Below are 26,081 nucleotides of genomic sequence, written 5' to 3'. Positions count from 1 at the left end.
TGTGGTGTCTGAAAAGTTGTTGCCTATTATTCATGTGTTCAGATATGCAATGGATGATACACATAAACAGCAGAATTCTACAGTGTCTTTTTGTTTGACCTTTTAATCTTTTTTTTCCCCTCTGTTCCTTTTTACTTTATTTCCCCCAAGTATTTTGCATGGATTTCTGCCCCTTCCTTTGTCTCCTTGTTTCTCCTCTGACATGTTTTTTAAAAAATTTTTTTGTTTGATACTTGCTTTATCTGCGAACAGTAGACATTTTCTATTGTGTATGAAAGTGAGCTTGGATTTTCTGGGTTTCCTCACGCATACTTACACTGTGCCATGCTTGGCACCTCCATGTGCTGTTCTGATGAAGTGTAGGTGATGCTGGAAAATATCAAGGTTTGAGATAATATGTGTACAAAGAGCATTATGCAGTGAGACCCATAGACTAGTAGTCCACATGCATATCCATGTAATGATGCACATGCAGTCTTGTCTGACTGACTTGTACAGGTCAGCAAGGGACAAAATCAGGCATACTAGATCTCATGGTATCAGTGGGTAGGGAAAGGAGAGAAAGAAGCAGTCATTCTCATCCCAGTGGACTGTAGATGCTTGAGCCTCATCACTTCTGTGGTAGCAAGGTCCATGTTAGGGGCTTAAACAAACAGACAAATTTTCCTTGCTCTAGAAATCCACCCTCTCTTGGTGCAGCACAGTGTTGGTCTCCAGAGACTGGAGAGAATTTGTCCAGCTTTCACAGGTAATGACCACTGGTACACACCTCTCACACAATTTAGGTAGTCTTTTTGCAATTTACATAATTTCTCAGCAGAACTGCATTAGTTCCTGTTACATGGCATGAAGGGTGATCTCTTAGGAAACTTCATCTAGTACACAGTATTAAAGATTATATATGCATTGATAACCTATTTAACATATAAATATACTGTTTCACCAGTAGTCACTGCCTAGTGCTACATGCAACTTGAACGTGAGTTATACCATGTGTTCAAGTGTTTATTAAAGTCAGAAATAATATGAGTCTAGCCCAGTTAAACAAGCTGATTTTAAAATATTTGTTGCAACTCAAAAAGAGGGATTTTTTTTTTAAAAAAGGACAACAGCCACTTTATAACTTCAGAATAATACCTTAAAGTTGCAGAAATAAGTGCCAAAGATTCTATTTCTTTCAAAACCTATGGCAGCTGAAAGTAATTTCGTGCTGATTTATTGGCTGAAGCAATTAGAAAATTGAAGCAGTATCAGAGCAAGTTGTCCACTTCTCCAAACAGTTAAGTAACATTATTTTTCGCAGAATTTAAATAGGAGTGTATTGAACTGAAAAAACAAAGCCCCTTTTGATGAAGGATAAAAATGACATGCTAATGTTGCTGCTTTGGTTACACAGAGGGCTATCATACGATCAGTTTGAAAGCAAGCACCAACAAGTGTTAGTGCCTCTATCTTTGCCTAACAAGTATCCCATGTCAGTCAGCCTCCAGTTACACAACCTATCTCTGTCGCTAGTGAGAATTAACGTGAGATTTCTTAAAACATCCGTTTATATTTAAATGACTTCTTCTCAGTCACCAACAGAGCAGCAGGGAAACAGGAAAAGTCACCAGGTTTCCGGAGTCCTGGTTCCAGGACACTGCTGACCAGACCACGCTGCCTGTCACGCAAAAGCACTGTCTGTAACAACACTGAACTTGAAAATATAATTTTGCAGCAGACAAAGGTTTTATTTTGCTCCTGTCATCCCATTTTCCTCTTTTCTGTGTGCCTTGTATGATGACTATCTTTTTTTCTTCCAGTGCTGTATTGAATTTAATTTCCAGTAACTGGTTAATGGAGCTTCTGGTAAAGCCTTGCATGGTGAAGGAGCCCGGGAACTGAAGTTGTCACCTTTACTCAAAGCTTCATTTCAATTAGCCAGTCACAGAGGTTGACAGCTTGGTCAACATAGGAATAGTTGGAGGGGAAGCACCTAAATCTAACCTGCACTCACAGCCAAGTTGAAGTTCTTCTGTTCAGATTTTGGAATTTTGCCTGATTCTAATTAAATACAAATATATCTGAGGTAGTCTTTGAACTATGCTTATTTTACGAACACATACCTTTGGGGTTGCATCATATCAGATAAGTGTGTCATCTCTGAACAGTATAAGCAGCTTTAAGTCCTATATTTTCAGTAACAGCTCTCTTATCTGAAAATTGCAACACAGATGGTATGAATTACTATTAAATACATCAATTACTTTTATTCTCTAAATATGTTATAGGATAGGTTCTTGCTTTTGTGCTAGTAACACAAATTTAGCATGTGGCATTTCTGTGGAAAGAAAGCCAGTTCTGATTATTACAGCCTAGTTGCTGGGGAAGGGCTCTGCTATGCAGGTTGCAACAGTATTTATAAAATGTCCCTGCATCACAGGGTTGCTCCACAGAGAACGTTAGCTGACTGCTGAAGATGTAGTTATTTCTAAAATGTAAAAACAGTATTTTCTTTAACCATCTTGTTATCACTTAAAAAGAATGGGTTATTTCTTTTAACTTATTCCCTTTGTAGAAAGATTGTCTAAAAAAAAAAAAAGCAAGACTTAAAACTTTACAGGATGGAGCTGGAAGAATATATTTCCAAAAGAAAAACTCTGAAGGCATTAGAGTTTTTTAGAGATACTGCTTCACTGCCCTCGTGAGTCCAACATTGTTCTTGGAAACATGAACGTGTTCTAGAGACGATAAGTCCCTGGCTTTCATATTAATGCCTGACTTGACTGGGTTGTGGAATTAATTCACCTGCTCCAGAAATTACTGGGATAAGTGCTTGCTACTGCAGTGAACTGTAACTACATTTTAGCAGCATGCTGCTCCTGTGTGGGCTTGCTAATGAGCGAGGCCACCTCCTGTAAGCAAAGTAAGATCAGGAAATTGTGGGAAGGAGCTCAAAACACACCATGTTTTTATAGCACCTGAAAGATTCAAAACTCATTACATTTCTGTGTTGAAAAGAAACATCCACTCGGTGAAGGAAATGCAGGGTAAAATTGTATAAAATTCCTGAAAAATTCAGCTTGATGGGAGTCATACAAAACATGCTTTTCTCCAGAAAGGCCAGAAAGAGTGGTTTATTACATCTTGGTAACATTTGAGTACATTGTTTAGGGAGGAAGGAGAAGGGAAGAAAAAAAGGCCTGGGGCTAGCACAGCAGGAGCAGGAGCCAAGAGCTGGCCGCGATTACAGGATCGGTCTGTTTGCTAGGGAAGACTGCACACACTGGCGTACAGTAAGGCGTGGAAGAATTATCATACCTGAGGAGTACACTAGCTCTTTCATGCAGTTCAGGAATCATTATTGGTTTCTCAAGGCACTTTCCAGTCTTCTCACCTGAAAAGGAGCTCTAATAAACAAGGCAGATCTAGACTCAAAAGTGACATGAGATTATGGGAGACATCCATAGAGAATATCCAAAACAACATTTTCCAACGTTGGAATCAGATGGACATTCGTGGCTGTACTTAGGCACTGCTGGTATTTCTTGCTTTGCCGTTGCATTAATTATCCCTTGAAATGGTAGTAAAAAGGTGTTTAAAAAGTTTGCTTATATTGGAGGAGGTACATATGGTTTACTGGAAATATCATGTATATGCATAACAATGGAGAACTGAACCATAAGCAATATTCCTTTTGCATTAAATATTTAAGTACTAGTGTAAGTGTGTGTGTATTTACAATAAAGTTCTTTCACAATTTGTTGCAGAACCCCAGACTGGATTTCAGATTGCCTTTAAAATGTTGGATACAGATGGCAATGAACAAGTTGAAAAGAAGGAATTTTTTAAGGTATGTGTATTTATATGCATATTAGTTTTAAAGCATTTAAATAGTTCCATGGGTTATATTTGCTAAATGAAGATTCATTAAAATCTTCAAGCCTGTTTTTCAGTCCAATGTATGATCGCATACTTACTAAAATACTTTATATGAAAGGAGCACATACCAAAGCATTGCTGCAGAAGTACTTATCATATTTGAATCCACTTTTATAAGTGTTACCTTTAACTTGTGTCTAAAAATTCTGTTACTGGGAAGGTAGGAGTTGGTGTGCATCTCTTAATCCCATGAGATAATTTAAATAATCATCTGGAAAAGTCTTCTGTATTCTAAATATTTTAAATAACTTTTTTAATTCATCACCCTCTCTTGGTTTTTTTATTAATTTTACTTGGTGCTGCAGAGATTTTTTACCAATTCACACTTTGGAGAGTAGCAACAGTTTTTCCCATATTTTATATAAAATATAAGGGAGAAAGGCAAGTGCTTAAAAACCAGAGAAAGTTGTGGTCTGATGTTTTAAAGAAGAATAGGCTTAATTATATGCCTTATTCAACTTTTAAGTATTTAACAGGAGGCTGTTAAATAAATACTTCTTGTCAAAAGTCAAATGCAAAATTAACAAACATAATTTTGAAGAGACTCCTCATCTTAATTCAAATCCTTTGTTCATATTGGAGCTGACTAGAAAGACAATTTTATAAACTGAAATGGCTGCTACAATGCAAACTATATTCTGTCACTAGGATAAAATTAAAAGATTATCATTAATGCAACAACTCTAGAGAACTATAGAATCTAACTTATAAAGATGCACCTGTTGATAGACAATTTACCAAAAATCTAAGTGTACTTTCATAGCCTTGAACTCTGAATTAATGGTAGAATAGCTGTTAGCATGTGTTTTGCACTGATACCTGTTTTTTCAGTGAATTGTCTCTTAGCAAGATTACAGTTGATAAGTCATTCTAAAATACTGTAAAAATACTTTTAGACTTAGTAGCACTGTTTGAAAATAATACTTGAAATAAGACCATTTCCCAAGACAGTGCTACCAGAAAGCCCTGACTGAGCCTGCAGATACCTTACACATGCATTTCTTGCTACATAAAATTTTTTAAGCTTGAAGAATTTGCTAAAAATTCTTCAAATGTTAGTTATTCTGCCGATTAAAAAGAAATCAAATTCTAACTAAAGCCTTTGTTTTTAACCTGCTAAACCTGGTGTAATCCTAGTGAATTATTATCAGAGTAGCAGTGCCCTGATCACTGAAATATGTCTATTATGGCTGTATTGTTCATCTACAAAACAGTATGTTACAGGGGCAAAGCAAGTTCATAAACACAAATGAGCATGTTCAGCCTGTAGTGCCTCTGCACCAGAATGCTGAGTTAGCAGTACTTCCTTTAAATAGGTATTGTGTCAGTTAAATAAGGAGATTCATGTAGAAATACAGCACAACTCTTGGAGAGATGTACAGTATGTCATATGTTTAATATCCATTACCCATTTCAGGTAATTCTAATTGAGTCAGCCAGTATAAACAACAGAAAGTCATCAAAAGTAGAGGTGAAAACATTATATAAAACATTAAAAATAATTTGATTTCTGTAGAGGCAATCGAATTAAAGGAACATTATTCTAGTTAGATTGTTACTTTGCACTGTATTAATAAATTAATATGGAGTGCTAAAACCATATAAACTGCTATATCGACTCACAAGAATCATTAAATTCAAAGAAGTCCCACAGGATGTAAACTAGTCAAAAGATGAGTTTTATCACATGTCTGTTTAGTTAACATTTATAAGTGATGACTATTTTCAAGCAAAACTTGATTTTTATAGGTTAGGTTCAAAAATAAAATTTTGGAATGTAAGAATCTGGAAAAATGTGTGTATGTTAATCTTCGTACACTCTAGTTCTGTATGCATCATAGAAGGCTTCTGTATATCTAATAAATAAGTAACTTGTGTGGCTAATCTGTCATCTGTCTTGTCCAGTTGGCATCTCAGGAAAATAAGTCTGAACTATTCTATAGTTATTTCCACACTGTATTTGACACTAAAATCAAGAAACATATGTGAGGAAATGGCAGTGGAAAAGCATAGCGAAGAAGTCATAATTTGTAGGTAGTTACTGTAAGCAGGTTGTGATGGGAAAAGAAATTTCAGTGCTACTTCATTCTCTTGCTTTGTCACTTTGTCCTACTTGCCATCCGTTATCTATTGATTAGACATCTGTGTATGTCTGCATTATCTGTTGATCTAGACTGTAAATTCTTCGAGGTAAGAACTTTCCCTTTTTGTTTGCAAAATGTCCATCATTCTTTGAATTGTGTATATCTCAGCTCTCAGATCTTACTGGATAAACAGGCACAAGAGGTGTGAATCATTGAGGAAAGGGAGAAGGGTGACAAGCCGACTCTACAAGACTCCTTAATGCCTGCAGCACATGATGGAGATAGGCTGCTCAGACTGATATGGATCAGACACTGAAGGAGTGTGAGATGCAGGATTTCCCAGCAGATTCCATGCCCTTCGCTAACATTCATGAATGTTCAGGAAAGGAGATCTTGAATGCACTTCCATGTTTTCAGCAAGATAGTTTGTTTTGTTCTCCATATTCTTTCCATTTCTGTGCACATTTTCCTCTTTTCCAGTAGGAGTTAAAAGTTTGTCCCTGGGAAGGGACTCTTGTTCTCTCTCCACACTACTTCTTTCTATTGAAGCCAGTCTATTTTTAATTTCTGCTTTATCCATGTTTCAGTGATAAACATTCACAATACAAGAAACATTCCAGTATTGGGGCCCAGAATCACAGCATCTGCAAGGATTTGTTGCTTTGCCCTGTAACTCCAGAGTGAGGAAGACATGGTAGAAATTTAATCAGCCTCTGACAGAGTGCAAAGAATTGTTTCTCAAAGCCATGTTGTTTGCATCTTTATGAGGACTTCTGTGAAGTCCGCACTTCTAAGACATTCATGTGAGGCTTGGTGAGGGGGATTTCCAGACATGCACATAATAACCCGTGCACATTAATTTGAGACCTCCCATCAGGAATAAGGCTACCAAATATCCCAAAATCCCCAACAAGTGAGAAATTTCCCTAACGCTGTCCTGACTAAAGATTTCTAAGTAAAATTAATGACAGTTCAAAACTATGGGGAATGGAGGTAGAGTAACTCTGATGGCACATGCAAGAGATGTGTGATTTAGACTTTCTAAATAGACTGTCTTTGTACACTTGTCCTGGACAGCAGCTACCACAAAAGTCTTGTAGAGGTTTGTCTAGAGCTGAATGAACCGGCACCCCACACTGTCAGCAGTTGTGGTGGTTTGGTACACAGAACACTTCTGCAGTCCTAGAGGATCCACCAGCACTAATCACTCTCAAACAACCAGAAGATGCAAAATCACCTTTTTTTTCTTCTTCTTTTTTTTTTTTTTAAGACTGACATAGCCTTTCTGACAGCCCTTGCCTTCATAAAAGATTATTTCTTAGTATGTGTTTACTAAAGAGGCATCAGTTGTGTGTAGTAGGTCTCATTATCTTTGAATTAACCTTTAATATCTTCCAGTGATGAACAGATACAAATATTAAATACAGATAAATGTTACATAGCACAGTTGAGTATTAGAGTCCATTTCTCAAGGGCAGAATTATTTCCCTCTGTGGGTAGTTGCTGCATTTTGTTGGAAAAAATCTGCAAAATACTGCAAGTAGTTTCAAGCACTATAAAGATTTACATACAATGTATGAAAACAATAAACGAAATCTTCCAGAACACTTGTGAAAAAAAGTTATACTGTGTGTCTGTGCTCTTCAGTAGTCTCTGCAGATTTTTTAAGAGTCATTTAGAAATAAAATCCAAAAGGAAAAAAAACATTGTCTTGTTTAGAAAGTATTTGCAGTTGTGTTTCTTGTGTGTGAGCGAAAGATGGATTTATCAGGTAAGAAAAAAATGTAAATTTTCAGTGAGAGTATGGATGAACAGTTGTGTTTTTATCCAGAGCGCTCTATTGCTGTTCTGCTATGAAGAAATTCATAATGCTTTTACTGTACTAGTCAATTGTTTTGTAAGTGATCAAAAATAAAAATAATCTGGAGAAACTTGGAAAAACTAGTACTGTTTAATCGTATTGTTTTACAGTAATTATTTTGATAAATACTATCAAGGCATGCCATTCAAAAATAACAATAGAAAGTAGCTATCCTGAGGAACTCAAAAACCGAGGCTATAAAAAAAACAGAACAGGTGAATTAGTCAAAATTTGAAGGCCAAGGGAAGACTTTGGTAACATGAACAGTTAGCAGGTTTTTTCCTACTCACTACTTAGAAGCCCATGTTGCTTCTCTAAAAAAAAAGTAAAAAAGGAAAAAAATTAAGCCATAAGAAGAGATTTGAAAACCCCACAAAGTAATGGCTATGCAAATTTGATCATGGATGTTTTTCCCAGTTTTAATAGGCAGGGTGAGGAATCACTCAAAAACGTTTGAGAAGCAAGCCAGTGGCTTCAAAAACCCTGGGCTATAAAAGCATCTTTCCTAAAGTCTCCAAATCTATAGTGATCGCTGTAAGTCCATATCTATACCTGAAATGTAATAAGTCCCTTGTTCTTTTATTTTTGCTGTTCTTTTGAGGATTCATGCACAGGTCTGTGAAAGGTAGGTATACTTTGTGCTATGTTAAGTCACTCATTCTTATGGCAGTGCTGACCTCCCAAGCTCAAATACAGTCAAAACAACCTTGCAGCTAAGCAGTCTTGAGCATCTGAGATGCTGCAAATCAATGCACTTTCTGTATTACCTTAAAGCTCTACCTGGGGCAGTGGATGTTATTTTTTTAAATGTGAGCCATTTCTGTACTTTTTAAAATCTCCTTGCTAACATATTCAAGATTCATTTATTTGGGGGCTGGAGGAGAAATTGAAATCAAATTATGCTTAATGCCAATTCTGAAAATACATTTGCTTATTTAATTAACTTATTCTTTGTTGCTAGTTGTATAGTACCTAGTTAGAACAAGGATGTTTTTCATGTCTGTAGCATAACTATGTAAAGCTGTCTGGGAGGACAGCATGGAAATTGCAGGATAATTTTTATTTCCAAAAATAACTCTTGATGTTACACCGCTGAGTTTTAAAATCTTATGAAGTGAATGCTAAGCTTCTAGTGCAAGAAAATCTCCACTAAAAATAGAGTAAGCACTGGGTTGCAAAGGATAGATTCATGTGCTCTGCTTGGCTGTATTAAACACAGTAGATAAGACATTCCTGGGAAAAAAATGTATCTGAATAGCAAAATATCCTTAAGCATGCGAATATTTTGTCATGACTAGAGAACCTTGCAGAAACGTAATGACTTTATAATTAAGGAGTAAAATTAATGCAAGTTTCTGAAAGAGGAGACCCTTGTAGACTAAATTTGTAATTTTCCTGTGTTTTTTTCATGTTTTAACAAATACAGCTACAGAGAATCCTTGGGAAGGAAGATGATTTAAAAACATCTGGAGAAGAAACAGTATTTCAGGTATGAAATAGAGATACATTTTTCTTTACAAAAGGATTGTCCTGTTTGCCATGAACTTTGTTCTTTTTTTTCAAAGTTTTTGGTAAGTATATAAGCACCAGTTTCTATCTGGTGAAGAAAAATGTTTGTCATTTCTGAATCTCCTTATGAAACGTATGCAATTAATGTATTTCGGTACTGTGTAGTCAGTCTTGTTACTTAGTCTCTGTAAGCCTCTGTTTCAAAGTAACTCTCTTCTATTTATGAGAAACTCAGAAAAAACTCTGTATTGCCATATGAGAAAAGATGGCTTTCCAAACAGAAATCAGTATCTTAAACTTACCAAAATGCTACTTTTGCAATAATATCAGCTTATTCTGAGTTAGTTTGAAATGTAATTACTGTCATTGAGATGACAAAGGCAAGAATTGCTTTAGTTAGGTCCACTTCCAGAAAAAAATTATGTAGATGCAGACCAGAAGAAACAATCTTAGAGTATGATCTTCCACCTGGGTTAGAAGTTTCACTGGATTGCAGGCCATTAGCAAATGGCAAATAAATACATCTCATTAATGAAAGGGTCAGGTAAATTCCTGCTCTCCTCTGGCTGTTTTCCCCTGAATCCTGACAGTGTTACCTACCTTCTTCCCAGGTAGATTCTTTGACAGCTGCCATCTTCAGTGTGTAGTCAGCACAGAGGCAAGATACTCTGTAGCCTGGATGAGATTGAATGAGACTGTAAAGGGGGAAGTCCTGAGCATGCTGGAAACACCTCAGAGGAAGCTGATGAATCAGGGCAAAGGAGGGGGAGAGTACAGATGGATCATCTCCATCTATTACTATAACGTGCTGCTTGCATCAGCAGCACTACATTTGTTGCATGCTTAAATTGGATGGTGTAACTGAAGGATATTTTCCTCACCACAAACTTGCTTTCAGTTCTAAACTGAAAATGGGTAATTAGGCATGAGGCAGTGACTGCTCATGTTGGTAGCATTCAATAAGAAGTTTATACAGGGTTCTGCTTTATAAACCTATCATGCATCAGCAGTTTCTACAAAGAGTTGGTCCAGCTCATATTCTTTTTCACCTGCCTGGGGAAAAAATGGAAGTGACAGTATTGCTAACACTTTTAATATTTACTAGGCATAAACAAAAACTCTCTTCTGATGTATAAAGCTTTTGCTCCCTCAGTACGCATCCAGAGTTCAGTTAAAAATTGTTTGACTGACTAATAACCATCTCCTTTCTTGAATCTTTTCATCAGTCACCAGATTAAAATAGCTAGGATTGAGTTGTCTGCTTCTCAAAACCTATTTCAATTGAGACTTAACTGCCATGACAGTGAGAGAAAAACGATCCTTATTCTGCATGAATGCACAGCTATAGTATAAAATTTCCAAAGAAACTTTGACACAATTGGACAGATTTAAACACATAAGCTTATGGGGAGCTAATTAAATACCTGAACCTGAATGTCTTTATTTTGTCTTTCTTCAAATTTTGTCTTCAGAATTCTTCACTGAGAAAAATCTGAAATGATTGTAACTGGAATATTGGACAGTTTCTGAGCAGATTGTAAATGGAATTATAGTATGTTCAAAGGAAGAATTAAATAGCTTTGGGAAGTACAGCTATCTTGAAATTCTTATGGTCTCTATATTTCTACTTGGCAAAGTCCAAGTTACCACTTTTTTCTAATTTTTATTTTCTTTCCTGTCTCAGTCTCTCACAGAAGTTGATGAGAAGCAGTGAATCTGACTATATAGTGTAGTCAGTGCATATGTTTTTACCCTTTATTTTTAATAATTATGGTACTCATAGTATTACTTTCAAGCAAAGCAGATAAAGCATAAAAATACTTTTTTTTTTTTAATTGACTTTTCTTTGAAAGCTGAGATACTGCAACAGAACTTTGGTGTTTGGGATAGTTTATTTCTACAACACTTTCACAATTTGCATGTGAGTTTGCTGTTTTTTCAAAGTAATCCTGGACTGATGCCAGATGGAAAATGTCACTGACTTATGAAAATAGAGTTTAAATAGTAGTCTGCAACATTATTTAAGCAGCAGGTATAGCCAGGTGTGTTCTCTGTACAGTGTATAGACAGAGGTCCCAGTTAATCATTAAATGTATGGAGATACCCCTTAATACATATTGAGATACTGTATTAGGAAACGAAAAAGCAGTTTGTTTGCTGTGTTCCCAGGGTGCTTATATCTGCCTCTTTTAGTGAGATTTTTGCTTACACATCTAAAATTCAAAATTTCACCACTTAATAATGGCCCTTGTATGGGATTGCAGTGGACTTAGTTATCCAGAGAAATATATTTCAATTGAAGGATTTTCTTTTTCCAGTATTATAATTGATGCTGGAAGAAAAGCCAAAAAATCTGCCCAGTCTTAACCAGCCCAGTCTTTTAGAGTTCCTTGCTGACTTTTGCAGAGCAGACAGTCTGATTTACTCATAGCACAGGCGTGCACACAGTGAAGGAGATATGCAGGTAGGCTTGCAAGACCAGCAACCAAGTTCTTTCTAACTAGACTGGAGAAAATGGTGTAGAAGTCATCAGAGGTGGTGACTGTCTCAGCTCACCCATCTTCCCATAGGCCAGAGGAAATGCAGCATTCTGGCTTCCTAGCAGAACTGTTCTGCTTCATATGAGACATCCAGCTGAGCATTTGACCATGCTTCATGGAAGAGGAGAGGCAAACCCTTTGCCTGGAAGTGGTGTAGAGTGTTACAGGAAAGTGCGTAAGCTAGAAGAATTGGGTGTATTTTGAAAAAGGTGTTGCTCGATGAACAGCACCAGTTGCTTTTGTGTTACTGCCCTGAGTTCCTTGGTAGAATACATAGAGTTCTGGTACGGAAAATAATGCTAATGGTTGCAGATATCTACTGTACAGTGCAGTCATCTACATCACTGACTTTGCTCTTGGGCCCTTCAGTTTAGATTAATGAGTTATGAGTAGTTTCAATATCTCTGATTTAATATGCTTTGAGTAATGGCTAAACTTAGAAATATTTTTAGCTGTTGTTAGAAAAGGAATGAAATACAGAATGTTCTACATTTGCTCTTAAAATGGAATTCATGTTGCGAAATACGTTCATTGTCTCATTCCCAAATGATTAAACATATGCTTCTGCATTCCACAATGAACACATTTTCATACAAAGTATCTCATTTACATGTGCTTTTTTAAACATTTAACTAATACTTGGGGACACAGATATTAATCTCTTTTAAACAGAAAACTTTCGAAATAAAAGTCAGAAATTTCAGTCTGACTATAAGCAGTATACTTTTTTTTGGTCCTAAGAGAGGTGAATGATAATCTTTCACACATCACCACTTAGATGGTCAGCACAGGGTTGGACTTTCAAACATTGCAGCATTGCAGTGGATCTCCTCAGCCACAGAGACTGTGCAGGCTATCGTAACCTGCCCATCTGCTCCCTAGAGTTTTTAATTAAAGTTTTCTGCCCATATCTTCAAAGTCTGCAAAGCCCTGAGCCCAGAATAATTAAAGACTGCTTAAACTGAAGCGAGAAATATGGTGGTTTAGAGCTACGCTCTTCTAGTGCATTAACACTCTGTAGCAGGGGTGCAGCACATCAAATTTTGCAAGAATATGGTCCAAAGCTAAAATTAATGTCCCGCACCAAAAGAGTGTGTCATTAAACTTGTTGCCTCTCAGTTCAGATGGAATGCACATTTTTTCTTGACCTGTCTTCTCCAACATGTGTATGTTTTGTATCTCCAGATTAACATTAAATTGTGTTGAAAAGCTTTTAGATACTGTAAACCAAGGAGTACTGCAGTGTTCCTGCATGCTTTAAAGGAAGCTCTCCGGGTGGGTAAACCCCATAAAGAACCAAGCCATGTTGCATCAAAATATTAGAGTGTTAAAAAAATGGCTGGGTCATTGTTTACCTCATAGACAAGGAAATTATTTTATTTTTCATTGTGATCTGATAACATTATTAACCTCAAGAGAGACAAAGAAACATGCTTTCTGACATCTTTCGGGGTATCTATTCTGCAAGTATATTGAATTTTGTGTGGATAGCAAAAGTCTCTCCCATGAGGAATTCATCTGGAAGCCCATTGCGGTCACAGTAGCTTTCCTTTCCATTGCACAGGTGTGAGGCAAGGCCACCCCTTTAGTCTGTGCGATTTAACCTACTCTGAAGCACTTTAAATTGTATAGAGAAGCCAGATAGCAGTGTGGTCTCTGGACAGGCCAGAGAAGACACACAATTTGGCCTTGCATTAACAGCTCTAGTCTTTGATACAAAACAGTAAGAATCTGGTCATAATCTCTGAAAGCTGTCTAGTGCATTTGCTTGTAAAATTAATTGGAATGAACTGGAAATGGCACACATAAGTATGCTCAGTTGGCATTTTGTGATAACTGCAACTTGGGGTGGCAGCCTGAACATGGACTACCTGGGGAGATGCGTTCAAACAGCGAGGTGGGGGAATTGGTCACAGTCCATCTGAGCTGGTTTTAGCGCTGAGAGCGAGGAGGTTTACACAGGCTGAGGATGGGTGTGCTCAGCCTTGGAGGCCAAGTCCACATTAATCAAGAGTGTGCTTCAAAGAACATCATACCTCCTGGGGGGGGTCTTTGCTACACATTCTCTACTTTTGGTGGAAATTAATGTTTTTAAAGTATGGCATAACAAGTAGGCAGGCCTGAATTCCTGAGGGGCCATCCCCAACTGTGTACAGAAGCTGCTTCCCTCAGCTGCCAGCAGTGCTGGTCATGCAGCCTCAGGCTTCTCAGTGCAACAGTGCCATTCCCTGACCGCTTGACGCAGTCAGCCTGCTGGTGGCAAGATGAGTTTCAACGGTTTCTGCTTTTGGCATAAAGTATCTCCTGTAATGTCTACTACCAAATTAATTTTAGCCATTTGGCTGGAAATTGTTTTTTCTGTATCTCTTCATAAACTGATGCAGAACTGTGAGTGACGCAGTGAAAGCTGAGGACATCCATGAAGTTACATTTTCTTCCTTGCTAAAGGCACTAGCAGTACAGCATAGTGATTCCATGGCTTTAGTTGTCATTAAAAAACAACTAATCCCTCGGTAATGGGAAATTATGGATGTTGTTGAATGCTGGATATAAGCTGCTTATTGTTTTGGAAATGCGCCATCAGACTTTTTCCTCAGATACTGTCTGTTACACTCTCTGTAGAGAAAACTTGTGCATCTTTTAGCCTTTCTGTATCAGATCTGATATATTCTTGAATTCTACCTAGTAAGAAAGTGCCTTGCAAAATATTTAAAACTTTAGTGTGGATTTACATAATTATTAAACCTGATTCATCATAGAATGATAGGTTGTTTAATTGTGGGGACCCTCTTGAGGCTGCCTGGGCTTTGCAAAAAAAGACTGCTTTTGGACATCGCGATCTCCCAGTCTCACTAGCTTGCCTGCTTACAGTTCTTTTGACTGGCTGTACCTGGTAGGATTAAATTCATAATTTATACATTTTTAAACCTTCTTTACAGAACTGACTTGTAGGATATATCCCAATAACTTGGAGAGTCTCAAAATGACAGAAGGTTTGATGCTCTTGAGCAGTCTTTGAGGCTAGGTTGCTTAGACTGAAGCCTTCAGGGATAGAAGCCTGGCATGATGAACTGACTCACATAGCAGCAGAAAAACAAAGATCATTTCGGAGAAGTGGACTCAAAATATTTGCAAAGATTTAGTCTTACCTTTGGAAAGATTTGGGACATCAATAGTAGACACTAAGACATTGTTCTCCTTGACACTCTTCTTTTTTCTGACCCCATTCCTCATTTAATCACTCTTCTTCTGTCTTAACCAAAAAAAAAAAAAAAAATTCCAAAATATGTATTACTTTGACAGTTTCTGTTGAAACAAGACATTGCACGGCAAATACCATCTCCCAGGAAGCAAGTTAGAGAACAAGGAACATATTACAGATTTTAGTCATGATGAATGCTTTCCAGTCATGCCTCAGGCATATTTTGCAAGGAAAGGTGGTAAGAATCTAGAGACAGTAAGTCTATTAACACTGCAGATGAGTTTTGAAAATCAGTTAGGTACATTATTCTGAAAATCCTGTCTCACTGTGTGATGTTTCTTCTCAGTGGCACTTGTTGCTGCTTGCTGCAGTATCAGGTCCTAAATGTCAAAAACTCAGTGGGGAGCTAAGGACTAGGTAGGTCTGTGCCCGTGACTCAGCGCAGCATCAGGCTTCTATGTTAACAGTCTGTGTAATGTAATAAGGAAATAAATGTTGTGTTATCTGATCTTACATAAAAAGGAATAGTTGCCTAATTCAGCAGTTCACGGTGCTTTTGAAAAGTGTATGAGGCATTAACATTACCCTAGGAAAATATGCCTGTGTTTGTAATATGTACACACATGTTATTAGTTCCTATAGACTTGTGTGGCATCAAGATGGTCTTCGGGATTCTTTGTCTGAATCAGTGGACCCTGGAACATGTCTGAGTTCCCCACTTGAGATACATGTCCCTGCCCCATCCCGTGCTTGTATCAAGCTGTGTCTCAGAACATCACCATCCTTTCTCCACTCCGTGCCTCAGCTTTCTATGCAGTGCACAGCCCACATGGGTGCTATGGTGCATCCTCCCAGGGCTGACTACCAGAATTCAAACTTTCACTCCATTTAGATAGTAGCTCTGTGACTCAAAGCTACCAAGAGTCTGATCCTTTTTACAGCTCCAGGATTAGGTTACCATTTCATTGTCATTGCCAAGAGACACATTCCAAATGTGAGTTATTCTTTTACCTGAGCTCAGGAGGGTGAGGTGTTGGAAATATTAATAGAGCTCTCATTATCTTCTAACAAAGATTTGTCATGTCAGTACTAATTTATACAGTTCAGCAGCAAAAGCTTCTAATGATTCTGTGGACAAAAAGGAATTATGTACTAACATGTACTTTAAGTTAATAGCATTAACTCTAGGAAATGCAATTTTTTTAAAAAATTTACCCTTAAGCTGTAGTCTCTGTGGTCTCCTATTGCATATTCTGTTTTAAAGAAATGTACTGTTTTCTAGTTTTAAAATACATTTAGCTCTCACTAACATAGTGTTTGGACATCTGCCAGTTCCACTTTGGAATTTCAACTGATAAAGAGGGTAGCCAACAAGTAGGTGCATATTTGTTAGAAATCCAGGGATAGGCTTTGTCATCTTCGATAAGATGAGATAGGTATTGTTTGTATGTCTTCTTCTAGCTTATAACTAGAGAAACATGAATAGAAGAAAAAAACTTTTCCTGTTGCAGACTGTTTTTAAAAGGTTATTTTAAACCTCATTTTTCAGTTTGTTTTCGATACAATACTGATTTTAACATGGAACAATTACATTGGAAGCATTAAATGAGTTTGGTTTTTAAAATTACATCAGCAAATTCATTTCTTGTATTTTTCAAGTCTCCTTTAAACATACAAGCAAAACCCACAAAAAACAGATTAGTATCTCACTGCAGTGAGAAATATGTAGATTCTTCTCTGTTTCTTCTTAGAAAACTTTGCATTCCAACATTAAAAGTTTGGGTTTGAATTTCAAATAAGCATACATGAATTATTTGACTTTTGACTTTCAGAAAAGCATATACCAATGTTTATGCATCAGTCTTCACAGTAATCTGAAGTGTTTAAACTTTAAAAGGATGGATCTTGTGGGTATTTAAATATTCTTTGCCTGCAGTTAAATGATAAAAGTTCAATAAGTACAGTTTGCGTATGACTTGAAAAGTTTTTTTTTCTAGGTTCACTCATGAATAACTTGTATCACTGTCATTTAGGGCATTGTAGGTTGCAGTAGAAATAAGGAATGTTACCTCTTTAACTATAAAATAACTGTGTCACATATGCAGTAAGCATGAAACACACAGTGGACTAATGGGACTTGTTATTGATGATGCTGAAAGCTAAATAACCATTAGTATTAAATCTTATGAATAGACTCTTGTCTTTCATCTTACCTCTTCAACCAGATAAAAGACAGAGGGGCTATTTAGATGTCATAAGAATAGTTTGTTGAAATCCCTCCGGACTTAGAAAAAAAAAGAAAATCTCTCTTCATGTTGCTTAGTATTTTGTTGTGTTCAAAGAAATGCCAGTATGCTAGTGCTGAAAGAAGAATAGAACAGAAATCCAGCATTATGTGTGTTTTTAGGCTTGTTAACGATGCTGTTGAGTTCAAATAACATGCATCCTTTTTCTGTAGAAACCTCTTAATCAGATTTTAAAAATATACATAAAAGTCACTAACAGTGAAAATTTGCAAGAAGTCTTGAAGATAATATTATAATAGAGCACTAGGAATGTTTGTATTTTCTACTTTCGTTTATTAGGCTATCATGAATGCTTTTAAATGGCTGCAACAAATTAGAAATACCTGACTGAACTTTTTTACAAAGATGTTAACATCATGTAAAGCCTCTGTTCACCTACTCATAAAGGTTTTTAAAGATTTAACTATCAATCTTCTCATTTCTAATAATAAAATACATGGAAAGGCGGTTGTAAATTTTACTCATCTTTCACACAGAATATTCAGAAGCAGAACATATAATAGCCAGTTGATGTGGAAGAATTATTCAGCTCTGAGATCCTGTGTGATAGATTTGGGAACAGTAATTAAATTGCAAATAAGTCTTGTGAAATTCCAGTTCAAATAAGTATCTCTAGATTTGTGGTGAATAGATATTAATAATCATACAGTAATAACTAATCATGCAGTTTTTGTTTTATAGGGAGAACTGGAAAGCTGTGCTGTTAATACCATGTTGCTGGTACATTTCTTTGGAAAAGAAGGAAAGGAAAAACTTCGCTATTCTGAGTTTTTCAGGTATTTTTTTGGCTAGCCAAACCTAACAGCAACCAGTCCTGTTCCTACCCCCTCTACTTTGCACCAGCACTGGCATCACTCTGACCTCACACTGATCTGGTTCAAAAAGTTAAGCATGTAATGAAGCAGGAGATTATTCATGATTTTGCATTATTAAATTTCTAGTTTTGCTCCTGGGGTCTGCTGTCTAAAGAAAGAGTTGAGCACCATGATAACTCCAAAGCAGCAGTGGGCCTGGAGGCTGTGAGGGTTGAGACTACCATTCTAGGTAGCTGTGTGATGGCATACCTTAAGACAATATGATTAATGAGTATTTTTCTTGATCACGTCACCAAAAACATGACTGCTGGTCAATTAAAAAAACTTTTCTGAGCTGAGACAACCCCCTCCCCATTGCAGCTGTCATGGTAGGCTACAGGCAACTTCTCTGCTTGCTTCAAATTCCAGCTTCTGTTTGAAACTTCCCCTGTGCCTTTTCCTTTACCCTTTGAACTCCTTTTGCAATGGGACTGTGCAGATACTTTGTGGCATTTGTGTCAACTGAGAATTGAGCCAGATGGTAAACAGTGCATCAGACTGAAACTGCAGTGGTCATTACTCCTGGAAACATAGCACAGTATGTTTCTATTTCAATCTATTTCTATTTCAATCTATTTCAATCTATTTCAATCTATGATTCTATTTCAATCTATTTCACTGTAAGCTTTGAAAAATCAGAAGTTAATAAAAAGTTCTAAGACTGGTGTAGGTAATCATTTAGTTCATATGTCATATACACATCAGAAAGATGGTGTAATCCTTGTCTGCATCAGAGTATGAAGCTCTGCTATGGTTGGTTTTGACTTGAAAACCCAACCAGACATCACCTGTTAGTGTTTTAACTGGATGAGATTCTTTCTTCTAACGTTTATTTGAATCAGTAATGACCACCACCTACACAGCATCACAACTTAACTGATTAAAACAGTTTCTGTTACTTGAGAGATCAGTTTCTCCTGTTAGTATGAACTCCAGACACATCTTGCTCTGTGAACTTGGGCCCAGAATCCAAATGCACAGTCTTTCTTTGAGACAAATGGAAGTTAAGTTCCTAAATACTTGTGTGAATCTTGTCTTCTAGCACAACAGGATGAGAAGATGTAGAAAGATCAGTCTTTCTACAAAAATTATCAGTCATTTACAGACTGGAAAAATAAATTAGGATAATGTGTTTTGCTTCAGTTTATGTTTGGAAGCAGAGAATCTTCGTCACCCCTCTTAAAAATGAATGTTGTTCCAATCAACAGAGGTCTGGGAAATCCAGAGTAGAAAAGGAAGAGAGGCGATTATTCAGACACTAAAAGGTGTTCAGCTGCACTGGCTCTGACATACAGTGGTCTTCAAATAAACAACCTTTCTCTTTTGAAGACCTTGCCTCATTTGGAATCTAAGTAAAATAAGTTTAATATGCCTCCAGCTCTCTTTTCTGTAAATACCATAGATTGTCTCAATGAAACAAAAGGCAGAGAGCACCAGTAAAAGGTTGTGTTTGCATATACACTGTAAACTGAAAAGTCTCAGGTTTTAGATAAAATCCTACATTGACCCACTGAGGCATGACATTGATGAAACTATGTACCTAGTACATTCAGAACGCATAGGTTAAAGACCTTTGCCTACCACACAGATAGAGGCCTGTAATCCAAATCAAACTCCCACATCTTGCTCTTAAAATTTGTGGGATAAGTGTAAGGTTTAATGCAGGTAATTTTTCAACAGTGGCAGTTATGTTTCGTAGAGCTGGAATGTACCTCTTTATCACTGTGTAGACACTCTATCTCATTTGCAACATGACAGTGAAGTTTGTTTAACACACAGAAAGGTGAATAAAAGGATCACTGTCTTTTTAACCTCTGCAAAGATATCACCTTTCACATTATTTTATTTGCAAGTAAATCAAGCACATCATTTCTGGGTTTCTATTGTTCGGAGAAAATGTGATTTCTATCTGATGGCCCCTCATAACATTTTACCTTACGCGGGAAGCTGTTGTTGGCTGTTTGATCAAAGTGCCACACTGTTTTTACAAGAGATGACTGATGAGCTGTACAGACATAGATCATTGTCAAAAGCAGAAAATAATGGTGGTAAATGCTTTTATCATTTTCCAAGTTGTTGCCTAGAAAGCTTTTCCATTGATCAGTGTAGTACCTAATAGAAAGTAGGGGTGATTAGGTTCGATTAGGACACACTAAAACTTGTCACATTAGTTAAATACACAGATATTGCAGTGCTGTAGGGTCCTTGAAACTAAAAAAAAAAAAAAAAAAGCAGGAATGCTTTCTTTGTGAAATTTCACCGTACTTACATGGGAATTCAGAAAGCTGAGACTAGTGCTCTCACCTCATTACTTACATATATTTTCCTCATGCTTCCTCTTTTTCAGTTTGGCTGACATTAAAAAATCTTTTTCTAAGTGTGCAGCCATCTGTATCTACATGTACACCAGTGATGTCCAACCCTTTTAGACCACAGTCCAAACATTTAAAAGATGTCAGACAGCCACAGTCAATATATCAGGGCAATTAATTTGCCCTGTTCTCCTCTCTTTGCATTCAGATGGCACACAGAAAATGGAAACAGTCTACATCTCTTCAGGCAACGTGGAGCTGATGTAAGCCAGCTCTTGTGCCTCCCCTCCTACTGCCCCGAACACCAGAGACACAGTGATATAGGGAGGGAAAATGGTTAAGTATGCTCTGCTCCCTCTGTTTCCAGCTGGTGCATGGTTCTTGGGAAATCAATAGGTAGGTGATACACGCAAGGACAATCCTCAGGGTAGTTTTTCCAGACATAAAGAGTGAGACCGTGAAACAGAATATCAGATCACTTCTCAACCTTTCTTGGCCTGTTGGGCACATGGAAGTTCATAGCTATTTTGTGACGCCAGTCAAGCTCTTTTCTCACTGTCCTATAGAACATAGTCAAAGTATCAGCCAAGCTCCTCCTTTTCATTTCTCTATTGTGCAGCACTAGTGAGGCTCCCACTTCATTCTGCAGCTCCTCCAGGGACTGCTTGGAAGTACTGGAAGCAACCAAGGAAGCACAGCTTCCTATGTCTTTCCCATAGTAACATGGTGATTTCAGAGATCTTAAGGTAGGACTCAAAGAACACATGTTCAGCTCCAGATTGCTGTACATGATTTTTTGCCAGTTGTATAGTCCATAACACAAGGACAATATGGTAATTATTATTAAAAATCCACAACTTCAAAAGCAACAGCTTGTTTCCCAGGCAAAAGTTAGGAAATTTAAGTTATTCTGGAGTATGTTTATGTACATCACTAGTATCAGTGTTGCCTCCTAGTCAAATGCAGCCTGAATCATTATTCTCCTGTATCAGTTTAAGAAAATATGAAACAATATGCAGCAAGCCTAAAATCATGTAAAGAAGGGTAGATTTAATACAAGAAGCTGTAACCAGGTGAGACTTGACTTTCTTCTTGGAAGACATGAACAAATTTCTGTTTCAGATGGCCACCACTCAGTTTTACACTTCAATAATAGTGTTGTCTTCTAATACCAGGGCCTGTCTTAGAGAATGTCAGATTTCAAACATAAAGCCAGAAGCTGTCCAGGATTTCAGGTTTTTTATTCTTTTGCATGGGTTTCCCCTGTGTTCTGAGACTTAAATAGTTTTTGGTCTTTTCCTTACAAAAAATGTTTGACTTGTTCTTTAATTTCCAGCTATATTGTATATACTGTTTTTTATTCTGAGTAGAAAACTATGTAGTTTTCTAGGTATAGCAAGTATTTCTTCTTGACAGCCACTGTTTTTTTCCCTGAAAAAAAGTCCCTTACTGATCTTGTTTAAGTATGTCTAATCCCAAATAAAAGAGGAGACAGTAATTCACTCCCTAAACAGTTTACGACTGCTATGATTTTTTTTTTCTGTAATCTGTCCCTAAGCAATCTTAAATCTCTCACAATCTCCTTGAAGGGAAAACAAAAAAAAAAAAAAAAAGTACAGAGAGTACGGGAAGAATATTCAAAAAACTTTGATTGTTTTATTTTTTCCTGGGATGGCTTACAAAAAAATACTTCCTGGTATGGTTAAACAATGGGCATCTTTTAACCATATGAGGAAAATTAATATTTCAAATCCAATTTATGGCATTTTTTTAAATCTGATTTGTTGCTTCCAAACTTCTCATCAGTTAATAGAATTTTGCACCAGAAATATACTTCAATCATAGTTTCTTTTTTATTTTCTGCTTTAGCTTAAAGGTCACAAATTGTATAACCATACACAAAATTTGCCTTTTCCCTACCTGTCATGTTTCTTTCCTTCAGTATTTTGAATTCCATGGTACATTTCACTTGAAACCTTTCATTTAAGAAACCAGAATGATCTGGTCTGAACCACATTGCTAATGCTGACATTTGTCTGGTGCTGTTCTGTGTTCGTGCCAATGCCTGGATGCAGAATCTCTTTCAGTTAGCATCGTCAGCCAGTGGTGCTTTTGCTGTGACAATAGCTTGTACATTTTGAGTGATTTTTATCTAGGGATTTAAAAGTGCTTTGCAGGTATAGAATATGGTTCCCTCCTTATTTGTCTTTGTACCTACACATGTGTGTATGTGTTTGTATATGTATATAGAGCCCTAATACACATAGAGATTACATCTTGTGCAACCAGGATCAAACAGTGAGGAAGTGGAGATGGGAACAAAATCTGGCTTCATGATTGTGTATTCCTATCATAACTGGATCTGAATATTTCCCAAGTATTTAGTAATGATGTTGAGAAGAATCTTTGTTTCTTCCTTTCCTATATACCTAGCAAAGGAATAGCTTGATTAGTTTCTACAGAATGCTTATAAATGAAAGTGAGTAGGGGTTTTTTTGTTTGGTTTGGAAACATTGAGGACAGTAAATCAAAGAGAGTTTTGCCTGTAGTTCTGAAAATGGTGAGATTGATTAACTGTCTTACTGCTTGCAAAACTGAATTTATAAGCATAGATCTAAATGTTCTCTAAAGGTCAATGTTCGAGCCCTTATTAAATTTCCTATATTCTGTTTTGAAAGTCAGATTGCAAAAAGGCGACCTTGCAGCTGGTTTGCAACATTCTTTTGGTGCAGAGAGGGTTATTAAGTCTTCAAAAGGACTCCAGTGTCCAAAGAGGAGCTGAAGCAGAGCACAAATGCCAGGGTGGTATATTCACCACTATCTTTGTTAATTTTCCTTCCTATAAATCAGTGTGACAAGAACTGGTCAGTTCTGTATTAGAGTGTTAAAGCTTTGCACAGACTTCCAGTTCAGGTCAAGAGGTATAGGAAAGAAAACTTTCCCTAACCTTTCCTTTTGCATTTCATTCTGCTTCTTTGTGTGCCATAAGGAATACAACGCTAGCACTTCATTGCAGTATTTCAGGTCAGAGGGGGAATAGCTGCATTCCTGAGGTCTCCCCACTTTTATTACATTTTCACTTCTATTAAAACTGAGTTGCCAGAAAGTCTTGAGAGACTCCCTCTTTCTATAATAGAGCACATTACAAAATGAGGGATAAATCCTGATAAGGTTTCTGGATGCTGTTGTAACATGATAACGAATTTGGCCATTGGCCTTCAACGTGGGTGTTTTAGACAGTGTGGATAAACCAGGCTATCTTAAAGAAGGTACTGCCTGTTCCCAGCTTTTTCTCCATCTTATAAATCTGTGAGTTACCTTTGCTTTTTGTTATTTGGAAAATTAAGGTTTGCTTTTATTTTCAAGCTACTATAGCGTGAGATTGTTACCAGTCTAATTATTTTTGAATTGTAGAGCACATCTACAATCAGAGTCCCATTCCCGTAGCTGAATTCTGGCTCCCTTCAAAGTCCCCAGCCAAACTCCCACTGACTTCGAGAGAGCAGGAATTTCATTCCTATTCTTGTTTTTCCTAATGTCTGGAGAATTTTTTAAGGAATTCGCAGCTGAAACTCATCGCACTGAGATCCAGAAGATACAAAAGCAAGTATCCCTAGCGGTGTCTTGGCATTTAAGTATCAAGTTTTACTTTCTAACCAGAAAGTTATTTTTAATAAGTTTTAATAACTTTCACTTAAAAAAAAAAACCTCATTAGGATTTTTAACTCTCACATCTGGGAATAAGAGTGACCTAGAATGCTGATGTGATGATTCATAGTATTTTAATTCTTGGAATATGGGAGGCTATCACATATAAATTTTAAATTGCATATTTCAGCTGCTGCTCTAAGTAGCATTTGGTATGGCAGGAAGTCTTCCTACTCTGGCTTGCCAGGAGCAAGCCTACAAGTTGAAATGAAATATCTGTTAATTTTTCTTGTACTTAAATAAGTAATTCCCAATTCCCTCTTCTAATCTGCATAGTGCATCAAGATGCATGACTCTTGTGCCACAGGAAGGGTGCGGTGTTGTTGCCCCAAAGCAACTGGAGAGGGCAAGAACCCAAGCCCGAGAAAAGGCAATGGAAAACCCACAGTGGGGCTGGGGAAATTTCACTTCATTTGCTGTCCAACTAGAAGAAGGTGCAGAGACAAGAACACATCAAAAATGCCACAGTCAAACCCTTCACTTTCCTCTTTGGCTTTGCTGCACCTTTCAGCTGGGTGATGTGTGCATCTAGGTGGGGCATCCACTCTTTCCTCAGCATGTAGAAGTGCTTGGTCTTTCAGCTGTTCTGCCTTTATTGGGTATGGCTAGAAGGCAGGTCACAGAGGGTTTTCTGCTTAAGGAGATGTGATATTTAGAATAAGATGGATGAATGTGTCGTTTGTCATCAGCTGTGGCTACTGACCAGTAAAGCAAATGAGAGTTAGCTCCCCAAGATAAATAACTCATACTTTCAATAACAGACCTTAAGTCTGTTGCAAAATGTGTCCACCTTTCATAGATTAAAGCCAAGAAAATAAAACGCATGGTGTCTTGTTTCCCTACATCCATGTTTTAGGCATATTTCTGTAAGTGGCCTCATTTTCAGCAGCTTGTTCTCCCTCAGACCAGACGTTACATGGGTTGGAAACAACAGTCAGAGATGCAGTTACTGTTCCACATGGTCTCTGCTGTGACTTCCAGCCAAACACAAGCCGCACATCCCAGATACCATCTACTTCTTGCCTTTGGCCACTCCCAAAATGCAGCCAAGTGGCCCTAGTCAGCCTCTGCTGGACTGGCTCCATATGCCTGTGCCATCCTCTCCCCCTGCAGACAGACCTCACTTCCCAGGATCCAGGGAGACTCTTGTGGGGTTGTGGCAGGACTGTTTCTGCCAGCCCACGCTGGCCAGTCTCCCCTGCACATGCTGACTGCTGGGCTGGCCAGAGCCAGCCAGTCATCTCATGAGTTACAAGGACAGGAGCTGTGTCTGAAAACTGCAAAGTTTTGCAAACTGTGCAAGTCAGCGCTCAGTGGTCTGTAAGACAAGGGGCTTCCCCTTCATGGTGGTGACACAGGTGTTTCATTCCCATGTGAGAGGAAGAGTCAGGGGACTTGAAAGTGAGCCAGGTCTTAAGGTGGACTGTGGAGGAATATGCCTCAGTGTTTGACTATACTATGGAAGCCTTGTAACCCCTTTACTGGATCAGAAAAATGCCATATAAAATGTGAGAGCATATCGTACCCCTTCTCAGTATTACCCTAATAAAACTCTAGCCTGAAACCTAAAATCATGTCCACTGTCAGGCTTTCATCTACCTGCATATCCTGAGCTGTGAAGCATTTGTTGGCCCTTTATTTGCATGTGCAGCTCTAATTATTAAAGGAAAAAATTCAAGAGAGCACTTAATGCTGTAACAGCAGTCTTCAGCTAACCCCTTACAGACTTCACAGACCTTCGAGCTACTAATTGTCCAAGTGATCTCATTAAAGAACTAAAGATA

General features: G+C 37.5%; 1 protein-coding gene across 1 annotated transcript in view; it reads left to right on the top strand.

The window, feature by feature from the left end:
* MICU2 (mitochondrial calcium uptake 2) overlaps positions 1-26,081 on the top strand; it is a 63,100-nt gene that overhangs the window by 28,439 nt on the left and 8,580 nt on the right. The window contains exons 5-7 of the mRNA XM_026845534.1: positions 3,750-3,832; positions 9,293-9,355; positions 18,105-18,199. Of these exons, the coding sequence (XP_026701335.1) occupies positions 3,750-3,832; positions 9,293-9,355; positions 18,105-18,199 (241 nt within the window). The remainder of the gene's footprint in view (positions 1-3,749; positions 3,833-9,292; positions 9,356-18,104; positions 18,200-26,081) is intronic.

Source organism: Athene cunicularia, assembly GCF_003259725.1.
Source record: "Athene cunicularia isolate RWA chromosome 1 unlocalized genomic scaffold, athCun1 chr1_part1, whole genome shotgun sequence".
NCBI lineage: Eukaryota > Metazoa > Chordata > Aves > Strigiformes > Strigidae > Athene > Athene cunicularia.
The sequence above is the reverse complement of the archived record's forward strand: the minus strand, read 5'-3'. Positions and strand labels throughout refer to the sequence as shown.